The sequence below is a fragment of the Lissotriton helveticus genome, chromosome 1_1 (genome assembly GCF_964261635.1).
Source record: "Lissotriton helveticus chromosome 1_1, aLisHel1.1, whole genome shotgun sequence".
NCBI lineage: Eukaryota > Metazoa > Chordata > Amphibia > Caudata > Salamandridae > Lissotriton > Lissotriton helveticus.
The window spans coordinates 720,307,955-720,330,658 of record NC_136057.1 but is presented as its reverse complement, the minus strand read 5'-3'; the positions used below and the strand labels follow the sequence as shown (position 1 = coordinate 720,330,658).

At 43.0% G+C, this 22,704-nt stretch overlaps 1 protein-coding gene across 2 annotated transcripts in view; it reads left to right on the top strand.

Moving 5' to 3' along the window:
- Window positions 1-22,704, top strand: part of NAV3 (neuron navigator 3) — a 1,248,418-nt gene that overhangs the window by 1,113,913 nt on the left and 111,801 nt on the right. For both annotated transcript variants that reach the window (XM_078674251.1, XM_078674250.1), the window contains 2 exons: window positions 10,618-10,715; window positions 11,100-11,195. In XM_078674251.1, the coding sequence (XP_078530377.1) occupies window positions 10,618-10,715; window positions 11,100-11,195 (194 nt within the window). The remainder of the gene's footprint in view (window positions 1-10,617; window positions 10,716-11,099; window positions 11,196-22,704) is intronic.

Genomic DNA, 22,704 nt, shown 5'->3' with positions numbered 1-22,704 from the left:
GCCGAAAACAAAGATTCTACCTTGGGAAAAAAAGCGCTGGGCAAAAAACAAGAGATGGTGGAGAGCCAAAAATGAAATAAAGGAAGGACGGACATTTTTAACAGCGCGACCCGACTGAGAATGGACAATGGCAATGAATTCCACCGTACGAGCATTGTACACATTTTGTGAAGAAGGAGATCGAAATTAAGTATGTATAGATCTTTGACTGAAGCTGAAAAAAAAAACAAGGTACCTTTTAGGTTTATTATTGATACAGCAACCTATATCAGGATGGAGTTCTGGGTCTATACCTCCACATACCAAAATTTCCGTTTTCTTTTTATTGATCCTATAACCCCCCAAAACCTCAAATTCTTCAAAAATCTGAGGAGCCCGTATTTGAGATTGTATGTTAGGTTTGAATAACAACATAATATCATCAGCATATAACTTCATTTTAGCCATAGAGCTAACGGGAGGGAGAATATTCACACAATTCCGAATTGCGACTGCTAATGGTTCAATAAAAAATGCGAAAAGAATAGGTGATAATGGGCATCCTTGCCTCGTACCCCGCTTAACTAACACTGATCCCACCTTGACTGTGTTTATAATGACATTGGCTTTAGCACCAGAATAAAGATTCCGAATTAAATTTATAATTCTTTCAGGAATCCCAAAATACTGCAAAATGATAAAAAGCGTCTCCCAAACCACCAAATCTAAGGCTTTTTCAGCATCTAATAAAAAAATTAGTGCTGGAACCCCCCGTGTCTCAAAATAATCTAAAGCCTCAATCAAATAATGTGTGTTAGTTATCAATTGTCGTCCTGCAATAAAACCATTTTGATCCGGCTGGATCAAATCTGTTGATATGAGATTAAAACGCGTAGATAGTAGTTTTGTAGCAATTTTGTAATCTGAATTTAATAATGTAATGGGTCGATACGAATTTGGATCTTTGGCGTCTTTCCCCTTCTTCAAAAAACTCACCACTGTTCCTTCCCGAAAGGAATCTGGAATTTGGCCACCTTCCATCATAGAATTTAATAATTGCAAAAAAAGATCGGCAACGGCACTAAAAAAAAACTTAAAAAACTCGGCGGGCAGCCTATCAGGGCCACACACCTTACCATTCGGTAGGCCTTTCACCACCAACTCTATTTCTTCCACAGAGAAAGGACTCGCCATTATCATTTGTTCTGCTTGAGGGAGCGTAGGCAATACGCATTTTTCTAAAAAATCAGTTAGCTTTTGAGAGTCTATAAACAACAGAAGTATCAGAGGGTCTCAAAGAATGTGCCCAAAAGTAACAACAGGTCAACCACAACCATGGAACCACAGTGATACGCCACAGAAGTTCTCAGCAGAGTGTGAGAAATACCCATCAGTCACCATACGGATCCGCCCTTCATCATTTGGGATTTTATCCGTACCACCCGTCTGAGAAAATCGGTGCCACATACAAAGGTCAACCCGGTGGTAAGGGGGTTCCTCAGTGGATAATGGCAATGACAGTGTGGTATGCCACTCGATGTTAATGAGCGGCCAAAAACATGGGACTGGGGTGTGCAGTGTTGAAAAAAGTGAAAGGGTGAGAAAAACCAAAGAAGGAGTGCGTTAAAATTGGTTTGAAAAAAGGCACTTAACAAAAGTTTATTCGGTGTGTGCCTGACATACCAACGTTAAAAATCAATGTAACCCAAGGCTGTCTAATTATGTAGACGACCTGAGGTGAACAATGGTCAACTAGTTTCTGCAATTGAAGGACTATTGTGTCTTTGCATTCATCAGGACCAACAATAAAATTAAACTACTGCACCAAGTGAAATACAAAAAGTGAAGGGAAGCACCGGGAAAACAGAAAAGTGAACATTGTCACCTGAATGCTCCGGGTGCCCTTACAGTCTGGGTTAATCACTGTGGAAAGAGAAAAAGGTTGAGTTTAACTATCATATGGGCTGGCAAGAAAGTCCACCACTGTGGATCTCACATAACAACACATCAGATTGTGGGGATACGGGCAGTTAAAGCACATATGGCCCGATTTAGAAACATTCAGGAAGAAATTTCATAAGCAAAACGTTCCTCAGTCCTTACCTCGATCTGTAAGGTGGACTGGCCTCACCCCACCTGGCAGCGGCTCAGGGGAAGATGAAGCACCGCTCTAAAAGACATGTGGAACACATATCAAAACACAGTATGCACAAAACAAGGACGAAACACTTCCTAATCTCAGTAGCCAGAAAGAGATGGAATCAGTATCTTATCAATAGTAAAATCGTGCCCAGCAATGGCGGGCCCGAGCCTCCGTATGGGAGCGGGTACTCTCCACTACAAGGATGTAACACTGTGGAAAAAAGAAGAAAGAAGGGAGGGTTCCTCTTACCTATCCATCGGTACTCCTGGGCCGGCGTCCTGGCCGTCTGGAGAGGTAACGAGCAACCGAGGATAGCCTGTTTATAAGCCGCGCTACCATTGGTCGCGTGGTCACGTGGAGCCCTTCACTGACCCCCGCAATTGGCTGAGAGTGGATGAGGCCCGCGATTTGATTGGCTATGTAGACTGAAAGCCGAATCAAGTCGTTGGTTGATCTGTAGTTTGGAGTCATGGCAACGAAAACACACGACGAATGTGAGTGTAAACAGACCAAAGCGCTAGCGAAGTTCCGTGGGGGTTTTTTAAACAAGGCTAGGGAAAAGAAAACACAGCGTTCCTGTAATATTACTGCTGAATATAATACCTAGCTGTAAGTTAGTAAGGCCAAACGAGGAGCAGCGGTGAATACGTTTAGATGGCTTAAGGCTGTAAACAAGCCGCTAACCACCGTGACGCCTGATCAAATAAAAAAAACTGTAAAAATTCATTTGAGTCGTCACGAAATGACTTTATAGGTGCGATGTACTGAGTATTTGGAACGCTAAGACGACAGGAAAGGACCGGAAAAAACGGCCCTGTAGTGGTCAAGATGGACAAATACAGTGGGGTCAAGGTGGACAAATTCAGTGGGGTGACGCCACTGAACCCCGTAAGTTACCTTCCTCAAAAGATGGAAAGTGAGCACAAGAGCCTCATACAGATGATCTCATCTCTGGAATAAATACTAGGAACACCCTCTCAAAACCGTTTGCTCAATGTCCATTATGAAAATACACGGAAGGGGGAGTGTTCAGGCTGATGATATGGTGCCCTGAGATCCTTCCCTGCTGACTAGCAATGGTTCACAGAACGGACCACGGAATATCATCGTTCAATCCGTCTTTGTGAGTCCCCAATTTCAGTACCCATCTTTGTTCTTTCGTCAGCAAGTATTTGGTCACATCTGCTGTGTGTTTGGGGATGAAGGGTTGCTCCAAAACAGTCCATTTAAATTCCGTGGCTAGATGTTTCGCCTCCAGAAAGTGGGCAGTTTTCATAATGGACATTGAGCAAACGGTTTTGAGAGGGTGTTCCTAGTATTTATTCCAGAGATGAGATCATCTGTATGAGGCTCTTGTGCTCACTTTCCATCTTTTGAGGAAGGTAACTTACGGGGTTCAGTGGCGTCACCCCACTGAATTTGTCCACCTTGACCCCACTGTATTTGTCCATCTTGACCACTACAGGGCCGTTTTTTCCGGTCCTTTCCTGTCGTCTTAGCGTTCCAAATACTCAGTACATCGCACCTATAAAGTCATTTCGTGACGACTCAAATGAATTTTTACAGTTTTTTTTATTTGATCAGGCGTCACGGTGGTTAGCTGCTTGTTTACAGCCTTAAGCCATCTAAACGTATTCACCGCTGCTCCTCGTTTGGCCTTACTAACTTACAGCTAGGTATTATATTCAGCAGTAATATTACAGGAACGCTGTGTTTTCTTTTCCCTAGCCTTGTTTAAAAAACCCCCACGGAACTTCGCTAGCGCTTTGGTCTGTTTACACTCACATTCGTCGTGTGTTTTCGTTGCCATGACTCCAAACTACAGATCAACCAACGACTTGATTCGGCTTTCAGTCTACATAGCCAATCAAATCGCGGGCCTCATCCACTCTCAGCCAATTGCGGGGGTCAGTGAAGGGCTCCACGTGACCACGCGACCAATGGTAGCGCGGCTTATAAACAGGCTATCCTCGGTTGCTCGATACCTCTCCAGACGGCCAGGACGCCGGCCCAGGAGTACCGACGGATAGGTAAGAGGAACCCTCCCTTCTTTCTTCTTTTTTCCACAGTGTTACATCCTTGTAGTGGAGAGTACCCGCTCCCATACGGAGGCTCGGGCCCGCCATTGCTGGGCACGATTTTACTATTGATAAGATACTGATTCCATCTCTTTCTGGCTACTGAGATTAGGAAGTGTTTCGTCCTTGTTTTGTGCATACTGTGTTTTGATATGTGTTCCACATGTCTTTTAGAGCGGTGCTTCATCTTCCCCTGAGCCGCTGCCAGGTGGGGTGAGGCCAGTCCACCTTACAGATCGAGGTAAGGACTGAGGAACGTTTTGCTTATGAAATTTCTTCCTGAATGTTTCTAAATCGGGCCATATGTGCTTTAAATGCCCGTATCCCCACAATCTGATGTGTTGTTATGTGAGATCCACAGTGGTGGACTTTCTTGCCAGCCCATATGATAGTTAAACCCAACCTTTTTCTCTTTCCACAGTGATTAACCCAGACTGTAAGGGCACCCGGAGCATTCAGGTGACAATGTTCACTTTTCTGTTTTCCCGGTGCTTCCCTTCACTTTTTGTATTTCACTTGGTGCAGTAGTTTAATTTTATTGTTGGTCCTGATGAATGCAAAGACACAATAGTCCTTCAATTGCAGAAACTAGTTGACCATTGTTCACCTCAGGTCGTCTACATAATTAGACAGCCTTGGGTTACATTGATTTTTAACGGTGGTATGTCAGGCACACACCGAATAAACTTTTGTTAAGTGCCTTTTTTCAAACCAATTTTAACGCACTCCTTCTTTGGTTTTTCTCACCCTTTCACTTTTTTCAACACTGCACACCCCAGTCCCATGTTTTTGGCCGCTCATTAACATCGAGTGGCATACCACACTGTCATTGCCATTATCCACTGAGGAACCCCCTTACCACCGGGTTGACCTTTGTATGTGGCACCGATTTTCTCAGACGGGTGGTACGGATAAAATCCCAAATGATGAAGGGCGGATCCGTATGGTGACTGATGGGTATTTCTCACACTCTGCTGAGAACTTCTGTGGCGTATCACTGTGGTTCCATGGTTGTGGTTGACCCGTTGTTACTTTTGGGCACATTCTTTGAGACCCTCTGATACTTCTGTTGTTTATAGGTTCTTGGGGATTGTACTCAGAGCTTGGTCTTTAAACTCCCCTTAGGTCCCCCCCTACCGTAGTGTTTTTGTTAGCTTTTGAGAGTCTACATTATGTTGCCGACTATAGATATTATTATAGTGGGAAAATATTATCTTCCCTATCCCAGCGAATCTGATGTATCAATATAAGTCACAGGGCATTTTAAACCTCAAATCAAATTTGCAGCAGCCTATTCTCTCGCCTGCCAGGTTAAAAATGTCCCCGTAAAATTACTTTCTTCATAAATTTTTTGTGATTGCCTACGAAAAATCTCCTCGCTCTGAGCATAAAAGTTTGCGCTAAGCTCCCGTTTGGCTTCATTTAATTGATTTTGAATACTGCTCAAGGGATTCTGCTGCCTTAGGACAGTTAAAGCCTGTATTTTTTGCTGCAACGAATTTTTAATAGACCTAGCAGCTGTCAATACTGCAGCATCTTTCCCTATAGCTATACGCGAATAAAGGCATTTAGAGATTCCCAAACGATACAGAGAGGAGCTATTTCAATATTACGAGTAACAAAGTCTGTAATCTCTAATTTTAATGAAGCAATCCACGTTTCATCGTTCAAATATATTTTGTTAATTTTCAAGTTTTCCCCCAGAACAAACTCAGTAACTAGCATTGCGTGGTCGGCGAACCCATTGTGCAGAGTCCTCTGATGGCAAAAATTAAGTTGTCGGGAAGCAAGAAAAAAATCAAATACTGGAGGAATACTTAAATCTCCCTGACCAGCAAGTATACTCTTTTTTTATGGGTTTTGCATACACCATGGATCGCAAAGGTCAAGTGTTGTTATATAATTAAAAATAGATTTCAATGACTTGGGTTTAAGCTGCTTTCTTGAATGAGTAGTGGAATCCAGCTTTAAATTCATAAGAATATTAAAATCGCCTCCAATAATAATATACCCTCCCACCATCAGTAAAGATTGAAACAAATCTTCATAGACTCCAGAATTATCGTCTACTGGGGCATAAAAACTTACGAAAGTAATAGGTCTTCGTCTATTTTTGATTTTACATGTAGCCCAGCACCAACGTCCCAAGCTGCCCTCTTCTGTTTGTATAATTTCAGCATATATATTCTTATTTAAGAATAACGCAACCCCCCGCTGAGACTCAGTAAGCGAAGAAAAGCCTCGATATGAAGCCCATGTTTTAAACATTGAAAACTCTTCGATTTTTGAAATCGGAATATGTGTCTCTTGCAACAGTATTACAGAAGGGTTTTCAGTCTTGATCCACAATTCTATAGCACACATTGTCTTCTTATTGTTAAGACCATTGACATTAAAGGAAATTATTTTTAAACACTCCCTAGATGACATTTCAAAATTATATAAACATTTGCATACACCTTGCAGCCTCTCTGTCCATCCAACACTTTCTTTTTGTCTTTAACAAACCTCCAAAACCCATCAACAACAAAAAAAAAATTAACCTGAATGGCACCAAAGACTTCATTTTTCCGTTTCTTCCCCACCCCTCACCTGTGACCCCGCTAAACCCCCCCCGCCTGTGGCCCTACTCCTACCACCCTACCCCACGCTAGCCACAGAACCCTACCCCCTAACATTGAGGTGTCGTGTTATTACACCCCTTGACCCCCAGGGCTCCCTGTCCTTCACCCCTCCCCTCCCACTTCTCCCCCCAAAGCTACAGAAGCACCTCTTAAACTTAGCGGCGATGGCCAAATCAAAGTAGTTAATATACCCTAACCTAATATAATCTAACAGTATCTAGCCCTTTTGACCATGTGAGATCTCTTTAAGCAATTCCTGTGCTTCATCCACATCAGATAGAATATAAAATTTGCCCTTAACCAAGACTTTCAACTTAGACTGCTGGGCAATCATAGCTTGGGCTCCCTTTGCTTTAAACAGATGGAGAATCTTTACAAACTCCTTCCTTCTATGCGCAGCCGCTGCAGACATATCAGAGATTCTTTCTTTATATAATGTTACAATTTTTTTTTTTTTCAAATATAAACCTAGAAAAGGACATCTGCTGATTTACGGAATTATTACTTAAATGAAATTATATTTTTGCAGGACTTTTCACTGGTTAATAGAACAAATATCGTATTTTAGAGAACAACGTTATTTCCTTCGGCTAACAAATTCTAGTCTCCTATTTTTCGTTTTTACTTGTTCTTGCTCAGTTAAATCTCTCTTTCACCCATATGAGAATAATATATAGTTTCTTCTAACGCACAGCATAGTTGTCAGTATTTTACATGGTAACTGTGAATGATTTTGCAATGGTAAATGACTGCGAAGCATGTCTCAGCTGCGGATGCAACACATACATCAGAAATAACACGAAGATGTGGGGCCTCCTGGTAAAGAGATCGTGGATACTGCTGGGAGTATTAGGTGTTGACCACCACTGGTAGAACACCACCCACTACAGAAAATGAAAATGTATCCTGGCAGTAAATCGTGCCAGTTGCTGCCTATTGTGATGGAAAAATAGACTAGTTAAAACTGGAAGTATTTAGCGTAAAAAAAGATCAGCCTCTGGCTGGTCTGAAATATATTTCACGCTGGAAATATCTGCCGCTATCAGGCTACATGGGGGTCACAAAATGTTCATTGATTGTAAGGGAGGTTGTGCTGCTGGTAATATACACCTGTCTATGCAATCTCATCTGGCGATCAATATTATTCACCAATAAGGAAGCCATTTTCCATCATGGACAATATTGTGTTTAGTTTTTATAGTGATGCCAATATCAGGAAATTATAATGCTCTACTAGTATGGTATGGTCATCACTGGTGGTAATTCCTACCCATATAATTACTGCCCGTGGTTTTGCTATGCTACCAGTAGTAATATTTTTTTAAATGTGAATTACAGGATAGCAGAATTTTCAGAAATGTAGGGGATTTTCGTTACTGAATTCAGCGTTGTTAATAGTGTTGGTCCATTTTTTAAATGTTTTTAGCCTTTAACCCAAAAAAGGAACTTTTCGTTGCTGCAATTAATAAAAAAAATTGCTTACAGTGCCACCCAAGTTAATGAAGTACTAGAACGAAAGATTTCTCACAAAATTGAAACCGATTATTAACTGTGCTCGCTTTTATTTATTTGTTAAAGAGCTCCAGTTATCATTTTTTCAAAAGTATTTAAAACGATTGTCGACTGTTGTTCGTGTATATTGTTAAAAGTTCCCTCCCAATGTAAAAGAGCTAGTTTCCTACGTTTACTCTAACCTTCCCATATTTTCATGATCTGCAGCCTACTTAAATATCTATTTTTTTTCAAGGAAGAACTCTATTTGCATGTAGGTGAGCAAATGCATCGTTCTCTGTGAAGTCAGAAGCATTGCCTTGATAAATCTTGCACCATCCACAGTTTTAGCCTCAAAACAACTACACTAGAACCACATTGAAATACAAAGTCTCCTTAGAAGTACAGCACTGTTGCTTTCAGAAGCCTCCTAGTCACGTTTTCTCCTAGCAGTGCAGAATTTATCTTTAGTGAAGTTTCTATGGGAAACCTTCACTGAGGAATGCAGGAGAATAGACCAAATCATGTGCAAGCGATTCATCTTCGAAATGTGACTTGTGATTGGCCGTTTTTATTTTAAGTCATGGGAGATATAATATTGTTCATTTACTAAATTTAAGATTGTAAATTTACTAGATAACGAGTAACAAGTTACTAGATTAGTTTGCACATTTCTCATGCTGTTACTTCATTTACTGGTGCCACTGAATTAGGTTTAACATATTTAATAATGAAATGTTTGAAAGAATTGGGTGCATTATTTAAAAAAAATTGTGATTGCTCATGTGCGGTCCACTATTGTTTCTGAGAACTTATATTTTTGTTCAAATGTAAGTGTGTCTATCTGGCTTCATAAAGTTCAGCAAAGTCCAAGCCAGACGTTTATCATTATTATAAATGAATCACATAAATGAGTGGGGTACCTTTGAAAGTGCAAAGGTTCGATGTTAACTGGTTTTCGTCTCTGGCCTCCTTCCTGTGTCCTGTTGGGATGACCACGATTGAGAGATATTTGTAGGAAAATATAGAGCACATGAACAAATCACAAACTCTCATTAGTAGTTCCTTTCAGCACCACGGACTACTATGGCAATGTGTGTGGGATTTTTTTCACCAAAAACATAGTTGTGCTTTGAACTAGCTATTTATTTTTGTTTTTAGGTTGGCGCAGCCCAACAGCTGCCCCAGCCACAAAATGTTCCCCAAAAATTAAAAAGCAAGTATTTACAAAGCCAAAAGTCTTGCGCCAAAGCCAGACCTATTGGCTTTGCCAAATAATGTTATAGTTAGCACTTCTATATATATTGCACTTTTAGGTCCACCAATTCGGTTCTACTTTTCCTCAATGTAATGTAAATATGTGCAAGTTATAAAAATGGAAACCTATTAGTGCCATTTTTTTCTTGGATTCGGTACCTATTGTAGGACGTATAGAGGAGTCGTAGAAGGTAGAACTGTATTCTGGTTATTCTAGGAAAAAGGCTAGATGGATCTTTTGTTGGCTAATGCATACCCCAAAACGGTTTATTAAATCTTTATCTAGTAATGCATCTAAATTCTGGAGTGGCAGAATAATGCAAGCACTCTGTCATGCTAATAATCCTATAACAAAAAAGAAACATGCCGTGTATCTGGATATATAATATATATAATAAGTAATATTGGGATGCATGTGTGAAAAATGAGGTGTAGGCATAATTTGCATTATATGCTGTATGGCTGCAAAAAGCAGGTGAGGTTCTGCTTAAGTACACGAGAACAGTAATATGAAATGTAGTTCTATTTGGATGGATGCTTGGATACATTTTGCTCTAAGGAATAGCGCTAAATGCAATAGTACATGAATAGCAGCCCAACTTACTCCCAGCATTTAGCTTTTTTCTTTGCACAAAATGCACCCTTTTGTCCAAAATGGATGTGAGAATGCATTGTGCTAAGGAAATAGTGCTAGATTGGAAATCAACATGTACAGCAATGGGAACATCCTCTAATGCACCCTAGTATCATTGTTTCTGTACTTATTTTCTCCCCAGTTTACTCCTAATTATGCAAGAGGGTGTCGTGGGGAAATCATTGAAAATTCCGCATCAACGAGTAACTAGTAATTACTGACAGACTCAGATTACTCCAGTGTAGTTAAAATTACTCCCAGGCATAGAAAGAATAGACAAACAACATTTAAAACAGACATGCGGACACTTGTGTACTAGACATGCAGAGTTGGAACCCACATTGCTTTAAAGATGTTCATCATAGATCTAACCTGAACTAACTTATTGGCATTGCTGGTTTTTCCTTCTAGATATTTTACTAGATGATATAAGCGATGGTACCCTACACAAAGAGGGGCGCAGTGTTAGAATTGTTGTCTCCGTAAACAAGGGCTACAGCCAGATGAAGGTAACTCAAATCATGCTACATGCTCTAATATGTTGTAATATATATTTTGTGTTGTCCTATATTACTCCCTTACCTGATTGTATATGGATTGGTTTTATGTATGTTTTTATTATCCATGTTATTACCATGTTATTGACTATTATACTGTTTCCCATTATCTCTGTTGACTCCTACTGCCCCTTCCCTGTCTTTGTGAAGCGCTCTGATATCTGTAAGGATCCTGTTCGCGCTATATAAAACTTTGAATAAAATAAATAAATAAAATAAATATATATATATATATATATATACATTTTCAGTATAATCTGTAAGATGTCGATGTGATGCCAATGGATAGAGTTAATTAGTATTCTTATATCGCAATATGTGTTTTTCTGACTCAAGGATCCCAAGAGTAGGACTTACCTGATAGGATCCATTGGGGTCAGCGGAAAAACAAAATGGGATGTTCTTGATGGCGTGATAAGACGCTTATTTAAGGTAAGCTTTATTGGGAAAACTGAAACACTTTGTGAAGCAGCACAAAGATGACACACCCATATAAAATGTAAGGTTGTGCATAGGTTTTATTACGATACTGTACACTTGTGCAGGTCCTGATTATTTTCATCCCTAGTTCACTGTATTTTCTACGTTTCCTACATTTAAAAACTCATATAGTTTTCTCTTTTAACTGTTATTGGCACCAGTAACTCGTGATCATTTTGTATGTGAGTGCATAACTTTTGAATTTGTTTCTCATGACTATAATAAGTTTGCTCGTGAGTGGCTCATCCTTTGGAGTGTGAACATAACTTTTACCCACAGATACTCCTAAGCATGCTAGTGCCTTGAAACCCTTCCTCCACACATTTTCAAACCGCCTACCCGATGATTGAAAGCTTTTTGAAGAGTGTAATACCACAGACAAATGCTAGAGGTTGCTGTCCAGTCAAGAACCAGCATTGGATGCACTAATTTTCAATAGCATGAGTCATTGCCAGACCTCACTCTGGAGTAAAGTGTGCGCACTCTACATACCAGGGTGCTGTATGTTCTTCCTGTGGAATCGTGGATAACGATTGGGCAGTGTTGTTTGTTCGCTGCCCATTCATTATCAGCCTGCATCGTTTCATAATAATGACAATATTGTGGTGAGAAATGATGCCTCTTGAGGAAAGATGCCGGAATGTGATCAATTTACCAGTTCATTTTAGCATGGTATTATTCCCTCATATCTTTTCAACACCGTGGTGTTGTCCAAGAACAAACAGCTCCTCGCTGTGATTTAGTTGACAGGTTTTTATAATTGACTTCTTCCATTCTGAGAGAACCTGTTCAAACCTAATCTATTTGCATAAGCATTTGATCGTTCACGCTTCGTGGTGGGAGTGTAATTAAGTTTATGTCATTGGTTATATGTCGACATATAATTCTTAGAAATACGGTCTGACTTAGATGTTGTTTGTAAACATTATTAGGGTAAGACATTTATGTCAAAAGATATTCGAAAAATGATATTCTGGTGTACCACACACAATGTCAGTGACAAATGAAAAACGACACAAGTTTAAAAAAAATGTATAGATGCTATACGAAAGTTCCCCACATCTGCTTTAATCTTATTTTAAATTACTTTTCATCGACTGAAATTGGAAGAGTTATATACAATAATTCAGCTTTGCAGACCGCGCTTTGAATGGCCTGTGACCAAGATATCTGCCCTGGTCATGTTCTGCACCATGTCTCCTGCCTCTGAACCCACTGCTCACATCCTTGACATTTGCACATGTGCTGCTGGAGGCAGGTTGTTGCTACTGACTATTCACTCCATGCAGTCCTGCTGTGCTTGTATCGGGTGAGCGCGAACTTCGTTGTTGTATCACCTTAGTTCATTAGCAGCAGAGACTAGGTGGACATGTTCTGCACCATGTCTCCCGCCTCTGAACCCACTGATCACATCTTTGATATATGCACATGTGCCACTGGAGACAGGTTTTTGCTCCTGAGTATTCACTCCATGCAGCCCTGGTGTGCTCATTCCCGTGGCTTTAGGTGGGCCGGGTCTCACTGGTGCTGAGCACCGGCAGTTCTTTAAAGGGGGCCTTGATACGGGTCTCTGTCGGGCTCTGTTTTGTTCCCTGGCACAGGTGGTCCATTTTTTTCCGGACGGCAGTGACGCAGGCACATCCATGTGCGCCTGCTCACCCTGCTCACTTCTCACTGGTGGAGAAGTTACGGCATGACGTCATGCCAGGTGAGCCGTTTTTGGGGAAGGGAAATCCTTTAAAGAGAGTCATTTTCTCTCTGGATTTCCCTTCTCTTTTTGAAACTCAGGAGCAGCAACATCGTCGTGGCTTCACCAGGGATTTAAGTGGATGCTTTTTCATTATTATATACAGGCCATATTTGCTGCCTATTTATCTTATGCAACTAACAACCATTGGCAAACCCAATAGCCATGATTCGTAGGTGTGATGTTACTTGTTGTATCATATTTGGATGCAAGGACAGAAGCACTGAAATACAAGTCGGGCAGCACACTCTGCTGAGCACAGAGTTTTAGCTTATGTGTTTTTAAGCCACGCCCTTAATTACATTGGCCATGCTCCTTTGAGAGACCCCCAGTTTTTTCATCCTGCTTAAAGCCCTGCTCATACCGGACGAGTTTGAACTTCGTTGTTGTCGGTATCACCTTAGTCAATGAGCACCAGACATTAGGTGAACATGTTCTGCACCATGTCTCCCGCCTCTGAACCCACTGCTTACAGCTCTGATATATGCACACGTGCCACTGGAGGCAGGTTGTTGTTCCTGAGCATTCACTCCATGCAGCCCTGGTGTGCTCAAACCCAACGAGCGTGAACTTCTTAGTATCCCCTGAGTCCATTAGCTTCTGAGACTAGGTGAAAGATAGGTTGGTTACAACATCCTGGATTGAGTCACTGTATCCCTGAGCTATTGCAGTTGGCTATGAAAATTCATAGTGGTCACTAGCCACAGGATGCAGATTATGCACACAAACCGCATCCCGTCATAGCACATTGAAGCCGCCACGCTCAAATTCTGGACATGCACAGCACACAGTGGGACAAGACTTTAACCTAGTGCTGTTTCTCATCTTTGTACTCCAAAGCCAAAGTGTGGGGCTTTTGACTGTGTGCAGCAGGCACTGTGCACAGTGTGAGACATTCCCAAAAACATGTGCTCCAATCCTCATCTCATCAGTGCAACTTTGGAACTCAGTTTTTTTTAATGTACTGCCATTTTAAAATGATCATGATCTTCTTAAAATGGGTACGATCTTGAGTTGTGTTGCTCTCATCTAAGTTCCAATCCTGGAGTTTATTTTGCTTTATTTTATTTTGTAGGCAGCTCTGTAGGGCATTTAAATCCACACACTGGGTTTCATTTCTTTCTGCTGTGTGGGAGGAAAGGTTTATGGGATTCCAGATCCCCTCAGACTTTTAATTTGGTTCAGCTGTGGAGGTTTCCTAGCCCCCTAAATGTTGAATAGGCAATCATTCAGCTTTCATAGTTCTCTGCTGCAAAAGGAATACCAGGAGAGGCCATCGGGCCTAATCCTTCTGAATTTGAGTGTGGTAAATAAATAAACAAGCACCTGACAGCTGCTCCATTGCAATTATAAAAGGGACAGCATTCTGCTTTCTCAAATGCATACGGAGGGGATAGAGAACAAGACCATTCGATTGTTGCTTTGGAGTTTAAGGGCATCTGGCAGGGAAGCTAAAGTAGGCATTGCCTGGCTCTGCCTCCCCACCTACTTGTGCCCACTCCTCCAAGAAAGCCTCGCCCTATCGGACCCAGCTCCAATGCAGTCCTGAAGCTACTAGCATTGTTCTCCGGCATCCCTCCTGTCTAATATTCCTCCTTTTTCAGCTCTTTTTTCTTTTCATCTTATCTCTCTTTTGCCTCTTTGTCTGCTTTTTATTTCTGTCTCGTTTTTGCCTCTGTCCTTTTCTTTTCAAGCTTTTCAATTTAATTCAGATTTTTGGGATTTTTGCCCCTTTGCCTGTTTTCCTCTTAATCTTTGCACTCTCACTCATGCTCTGAGCTTTTGCTTTTTTTCCTTTTTGCCTATTTTTCCTCACTCTTTGCACTCTGCACTCTCAATCTTGCTCAGCCTTTTTGCCTCTTTGCCTGTTTTTCCGCCCACTCCTGCATGCTTTCTCTGCTGTTCTACCTCACTTCTCTGTGCTTTTGCCCTCTTTTATCTGCTTTTTCTCTCTTGTTCTCAGCCTTTTTACTGTTTTCGCACCATCCCCCAAGAACCTTTCTTCCTAATCCCCATGCCACGCTCTCACCTACTTTCCTACCATTCCCCCCACCACCCTGAGACCTCCTCTCCCAGCCTGCTCCTACTTCATGGCAGTCGTAGCTGAGAATAGCCATTCAGCAGGCACTGTCTGTGATGTTCTTAGGCTTCCAGACTAGAGCGCCTGGCCTCTCTTGCTTCTCGTCTTTGTCTGGTAGCCTAACTTTTTCACCTCTTTTGCTTTTTCCACTTAGCTCTCTTTTGCCTCTTTAGCAACGTTCACCGTCTCTCGTTTTTGCCTCTCACTCTTGCTCATCTCTTATGCTTTGTGCCTCTTTGTCAGCTATTCAACACACTTCTGCATGCTTATTCTGCTTTTCTGCCATCTTTCTCTGTCTCCTTTCAGCCTTCTACTCTCAGCCTTTTCGCCTGTTTTTGGGCTCTGCGGCCTTTCCATCATTTTTCCTGTGATGCACTCTCATCTGCTTTTCCACCGCTCGCTCCCACCACTTACTCCATCCCTGTCCACCCCGCCCAGAACCCCCACCCTTCCTGCTCATACTTAATGCTGACCGCAGTGTGGATGCCCTGCTGGCACACCAAGGCAAACACGGCTAACATGCCAAGGCAAGCCCAGCTGCGCCTACCCACCCACCACACTCCTGGTCTTCAACCCACCCACTAACCACACTTTCAAATACTCCACTTCTACAGCCCTCCAAGCTCTGAACCCAGGATGCACCTTTTCACACAGCTCTCGGATCTCCCTGAACTGCCTCCTCCTCAACACATGCTCACTCATCAGAGTGTGAAACCTCCTGCATGATGTCTCACCGACCTGATCGTTCTCACAGAAACCTGGCGCAGCCTGACATTGGCCCACTAGTTTGCCACATTCATCCCCCTTGATACAGGACTGTAAGATAGAATAGAACCTACTGAGCCAGACTAGAAGTAGTCCTTATCTTCAAAAGAAAGCCTCCACTGCTCCGTCATGTGCGGAAACACCAGTGACTGTCAGGAACACCTGGCTTTTAAACAGCTCCACAGCCATCACACTAACTCAGGACCGTTGTACAAAGCTCTCCAACCATTTCAATATCAGCAACATAAACAATAATTTTGACCACCTTCAAGACCCATCTACCATTGCAGCCCTCCTACCTGATGAGATGAGCTCCCCAGACACTGTCATGACCTCCTGGCCCATCATCACCATGGCAGATGCAGTGACCATGCGATCTACTCAGTCAAGAGCTCTTTTGGGTCCCTGCCCACACTTCATCTTCACCAAAGAACAGGATCCCATCATCGGCACAGGCTTGCACCTGAAACAGAAATGCTCCATCAATACATCCACCTTCCCAGATGCTTGGAAACATGCCACAGTGCTCCCCTTCTTGATGGAACCCTCAGCAGATACTAAGACAAGGCTAACTACCTACCAATCACCTTGCTACCCTATCCTCCCTAAGTCCTGGAGAAAGTAATGAGCAAACGACAGGTCGACCACCTGAACAACAACAACCACCTTCTCAACCCCACCCAGGCCAGATTCAGGTCTAACACATCACCAAGACTGCCTTCATTGCTGCCACAGACTACACCTGAATAATCATGGACAGAGGAGACACGGCTGCTCTTAACCTACCTGACCTATCTTCCACTCTCAACACCCTCTTCCTCATTCAACACCTCCACATAGTCACCATATGAGGGCCTTTTCTCTATTGTATCTGCTCCTTCCTCACCTGATTCACACAGTCAGTCAGCCTGGCTCTCTAGACCTCATCCACTTCCAACCTCATATGTGGGGTACCCCAAGGATTATTTAAGCCTCACAATGTATATCACCTACATGGCACCACTCGCTAACATTGTCTGATCCCGCGCAATCAACATCATCTCTTATGCAGACAGCATTCACCACATCATTTCCCTTTCCGACAAAACATCCAACAACTGGACCAACTGCACCTCATGCATGTTTGAAGTCACCAGCTGGGCAAGGACCCACAGTCTGAAACTTAACAAAGTCAAAAAGCAGAAGTGATATTCCTCAGCAAGAAACTGTCTTCTTGGAACTTATTCCAGTGGCCAGGAAATTTTGGACCAACACTCTGGCTGGTCAATCAAGCCAAGAACCTGGGCATGGTGGTGGACAACCAACTCTTGATGGTCTGCCCAATCTACGCGATCACCTCATCCTGTTTCTACATCCTAAATGTATTCAGAAAAATCTGCTAATGTCTCCTAATCAACACATGTTCAAATGATGTCACTCCCTGTGGCATCCTTGGATGGGATCAAGCCGCATGTGATATCTCTTAGTTTAACCCAGTGAATGGATACGGGTGACTTTAGCAGAAAAACTTAACTTTACGTGTATTCATATATGCTGGTGGCCTTAATTCCATTCAGTTACTACACAGACGACTGTCCTTAGCTCTATGCTCTCAACCTTGCTAAATGTTCAAAGTTTATAATAGCACTTTGAGGAGAATGTGGCTGTCTAAGGTCAACCTGGAAGACAGTTTACAAATCAAGCAAGCATTGGTACTCATTTGACTGTCAGTTGTTTCTCTTACACCAAGTCAACAATGTAGTCAGTAATACACTACGTATCACAGCCCGCTGGCCTGCCTTCTGTTTTCTCCCATTTTTGTCGAGTAAGTATGTGGTAACTGAGATCATTGTCTCTTGAAAGGTGTACTGCAAATCCTAGTAACTAAATCGGCCTAAAATACTAGGCATTCACTTAGTTGAGTTGAGATTCCAAATGCCAGATCGCTAGTTGGTCTAAAAATGTAATGATGTCCCCCCTTACCTTCAAACAGTGGCGGTTTCTTCCCAAAGGCGTTGGGGCTCCGCCCCCGTTACTCGGCCCTGTTACTCATAAGGTCATAATTTTTTTAATAAAATAAAAATATAATTTTTTATGATGTATCATGTCTTACATTGTCTTGTTAAATAATATATATATATATTATTACCGCCGGTGCAACTGCCGTGACAGTGCTCGTCCTTGTGATGGCCGGCTGGAGGCACGTCACGTGACAGTCTCCTTGCATGCTCCCCCTTGCATGCCCAAAGAAGCCTTAGTCTTTGCCGGGCCGACAACCTCACACCCCTGAAGGCTGTGATGTCATCATCTCAGCAAAGACATAGCTTTAGGGCCCAGTCTCCACCCCCTGATGACGTGGAGGGAAAGTTAGCCCCGGGCGTTTTAAGTCCAAGCCCGGTGTCGCTAACCCTCCACGTCAATCAGAGAGTGGAGAGCCCTTTCCCAACTCATTACAGGGCCTGATGGGACCCACCGTGCGATGAGTTGGGAAAAGGGTGTGGCAGGCGGGAAGCTGCGCAGACTCTTCCTCAGACTGGTGGTGGAACTTTCTGGAAGGAAGCCACTGCGTCACGAACTTCAGTCCCCCGAGACGGTCCAGTGAACTCAGGAGTCACCAGCAACCCAGGTAAGGCTCAGGCAGGCATTTTACAACGTTTAGAGCCGCAGTGGGGAAGCAAACTTGAGTCTCGCTAGGGTGGGTGCTGGGTAGGTACGTTTTTTGACCCAATTCCCAAGGTCTTTAATGGTGCGGGCCGAGTCCCATGATTGTGTACTGGTAACACGGGCAGGTCATCACGGAGTTGGCACTGGCCGCAGCTAATGAAAATTCTCCTCTTTGCCCAGCTGCAAGGCACTATTGGGGACCCAGGATGTGGTAACTGACACTCCCACCCTCCTTCCAAAATAGCCAAATCATTACCAATGTTCTGCACGGAAATGTTATGCGAAATTCATGGTTCCATTTAGTGCTGGAATTCCACACAAAGCCAGCTCGCGCTACTTTTGTTGATCTGGACTATTTGCCTGGAATTCTAGGAGCTTTTGGGCTGTTCCTGCCTAACCCACCTATGACAGATTATCAGGGGTTTCTTTCCAGAAAACGCACGTCTGATTTAGCACTGGGCTTGCGTTATGCTTTACCACAACATCCTTTTGTGCATGAAAGTTGACAGGTGCTGTCCTGTGCTCCTGAATATGTTACTTGCGCTGCACGAGTGCATACACCAAAGTTTAGTAAGTCTGGGCTTTGTCTTGTATCTGGCTTTAAACTTCATTAGAGCATCCACACAGAAAAGAATGCCCTACTGTTTACCTGCAATTCTCTTCATCTGCTTCCGGGAGATCCGCAGAGGCCTCGTAAGCCCAAATTGCTTGTTAATAATTAATTAAGTGTTGTAGTGGTGTTTATTAGTGAAATGGCCAACGTGAACAGGCCTGTAAGAAAGCAATTCATCAGGGAGAGGTTTTCATAATTACATCAAATGTCCAGTGAACTGAAGTCAGGAGTCACCAGCAGCCCTGGTAAGGCCCAGGCTGAGGTGGGCATGATTTTTCAAAGTGTAGAGCTGCGGTGGGGAAGCAGACAGGAGTCTCGCCAGGGTGGGTGCTGGGTGGGTAAGTTTTTGAACCCAACTCCCAAGGTCTTTAAAGGCGCGGGCCGAGTCCCATGATGATTGTGGTAACACGGGCAGGTCATCATGGCGTTGGCACTGGGCAAAGAGGATAATGTGCAGCAGCTGCGGAGGAGCTATCGGGGGCCCTGGATATGCACACTGACACTCCCCCTCCTTCCAAAATAGCCAAATGTGAGGTCTCGTTAACCCTACAGTTTTCAATCGATTAAAACAATACAGCTGCCTTCTGGCATGCTGTGCCCACTACTCCTAGGCCCCATTTTAACAAGTCATAACCTGTGCTCCTAGAACTATTGTTGTTGCATGACTCTGTGCCAGTGTGCTGTTCACAGCCAAACCTATGGTTTGTCAATGCGTGTTTATATTTAACGCTTATAGAATGAATGCAAACATACATAAAGGTGCTACACATGCAAGCTGTGTTGAGTTGCAGTGCTCGGGTGAATCGTGTGCATCTCGGTGCCTGCTTTTCTTACATGGGATTCCAGACATTGCATGAAAGTTCCCCTGGTATCGTTTACGTTATTGTCATTTGTTTTTTACAAGTAGAACTTTATTGATATTTTCGGAATCCATACAACATTGACGCAGTATGTAACCAATAATTAGCAATCGGGTATTCAGGTTGTCCAAGAAGACATGATGGATGATACAATATTAGGAACAGTATTCTGTATTATGCTCGCCCCATCTATGCTGACAGCCTCACATGTCTCGCTGCTCTCCATGTTGGACCCTGCGCTGCTTTCCTTTCCATCTTTCCCATCTGCCTTCTACCACATTGCCCCTCTGTTCCACCTTTCACCTTAGATTCCGCAATGCCCTGCTCCTCCTTTTCTCTCTGCTCTTCTCACCCTCCATCCTGCATTGTTCCTCCTTGTAGTCTGTACTGCACCCCCTTTGACCATACGTTGCTCCCCATCGCTCCTTTCACTGATCAACCTATTATTCACCGTGGGTCTCATCATCCCCCGTGCAGCTCTCCCTTGGACCTGAATGTGATCTCCTTGCATTCTGTTATGGACCTCACTTGCAGCAGACGCCGCTCCTCTCTGCACCAGATCTAAACTGGTCGAATTGTGATGTACGAAAGCAGATCAGAGAACGGAATCCATAACCCTCCCAGATTTGCGAGCAATCGTCATTCCTCTTGCGGCCATCCCTATGTACCCCATCCTCCTTGCTTTAATAACTTCAATGGGGAGCCATTGTTGGTGCATAACGGGCCGCAGTTTTTTTATGTCACATAACACTTGGATGATAACATCACAATTTTGTACACCCTTATGGTGGCTTATCCACATTACTGTCCTCATATTGTTCATAGTATGGAAAGATCAGCCAGAGAATTAGTAAACACATGTAGCTTAGCTGTACAGCAGATGCCACCACATTAGCATGCAGGAAGTTCAAATTAGAACAGATCCCATTATAGATTCTAGACCATGCAATATGCATAGGGGTAATTAGGGTGAGGATGTAGCCTTAGGGCTGGCGCGGTCGACCTCGAAGCTGGGGAACTGGGTTCGAGTCTCGACAACGACACATCCTGTGATTCTGGGCAAATCACTTAATCCCTCCGTGCCTCACAAAAATAAATGTGTCCTCATGTAACGAAACTGGTTCTTGTGTAAAGCGCTTTAAAACCCGATGTCTCGGGCCTAGTTTGCGCTATAATAAAAAAACTCTTAAAAAAAAAAAACATAATGTGCCAAACAAAGTGTGACACAAACAGGCACCAACACATGCTGAAAGATGACAATGTACTTTTGTTACTCATAGGTGTACTAATATTAGCATACCACGTATGCACATATATGCGTCATGACACTTAGGTGGGTGTATTTTTTAACTTTTACATTAAGGTTCCTAAATGGCAGGTGCTCATCTTGTAGCAGCAAATTAAATGAGAAATTAAAAAAAGTAAAACAGCATGTTATAGATTATAAAGATGTATCCCATTAGCACATTGCAGTTTCCAGGACGTCCAAAAAAATGAAAAACAAACAGGACAGGAAGAGGCAGGGGAGCAACGGAGGAGCATGGGAATTGCTGTGTAGAAAATAAATCAAGCAGTAGCAAAGGCAATAGGTCTCGGCAATGAGAGCGCTATTGGCGTTGTTAATGTCTTTTTTTCAGCGCTGGCTGCGTGATAGTGCTTTTTTGCAACACAACACGGGAGGGGGGTTGTGAAAAGGTACAAGAAAGGCGCTATGATACTGCTGCCAGACGTGTCTGCTCCATACAGCCTTGAAACTGATGATAGTTTGAGGGTAGGCAGTGGCCTGTTTCTGTTTAGCACAGTGGCTCCCGAAAGTCATGAAAATGCACCATTTGCCCACTCATTTTAAGAAAAATTCTCGGTGGAGAACCCACCCGAACCCCCCTTAGGTCATTCGGGCTGACTCGCTATGCCAGCTCGCCACGGTGTGCTCCACCACAAATTTTACGCCACACCATTTTCAAATGTCACCAGCCGCCACTGCCTTCAAATATCTCCACTGACAGAGGATCTTGAAGTATTTATAGCGCTTACTACCGCTGACAAGGCGTTCCATATCTGAATCAAGGATAGCAATCTACAAACAAAATAAAAGGGAAACAAATGTCAGGCGTAAAATCAGTCTTTTAGTAATCACTCTGGCAAGACCCTACACTGCACCTCCCCAAGTTAGTCTAAAGTTTTGAGATTGGAAGTTTCTCAGAATGGCAGACCTAGATATCTGGTATTCATAAAACTAAAACTGAATACAAACCTACTTCATCACCAGCGAATTTTGCAAAGGTTCTCATACAATTTGGGCCTGTGGTTTCCAGGGCTCAGCACCGGCTCTTAACTGTCAACACCAGGGCTTGTACCAGCATGTCACATAGTGGCGCTGCTAAAAAGGACTATTAACTGCAGCCCAAGCCGCTCTTATAGCTTTGGGGGCCTAGAGGAGGCTGAATTGTCACACTTGTAAGAGTGTGATGATTAGTAATTGTGTTGTTACTGCCATTGGCATCCTGACGAGGGCCCTGACCCTTTTTATTTACACATTAAGCACGTGTGTAGCTAAAAAAAAATCTGTTTGCACTACTGTCACTGATAGAAGCCAAACAATGCTGGAAAAAGTGTTCATCAAAAGGTGGAAGGTGCACTCATTGAAATCAGACGCAAGCTCACTTAGTCCCAAAAATGTCTTTCTTTATTCCAATAATCTTTAACAAGAACGGCCACAGCCAACGCGTTTCGTTTCGAGAGGGAACTTCGTC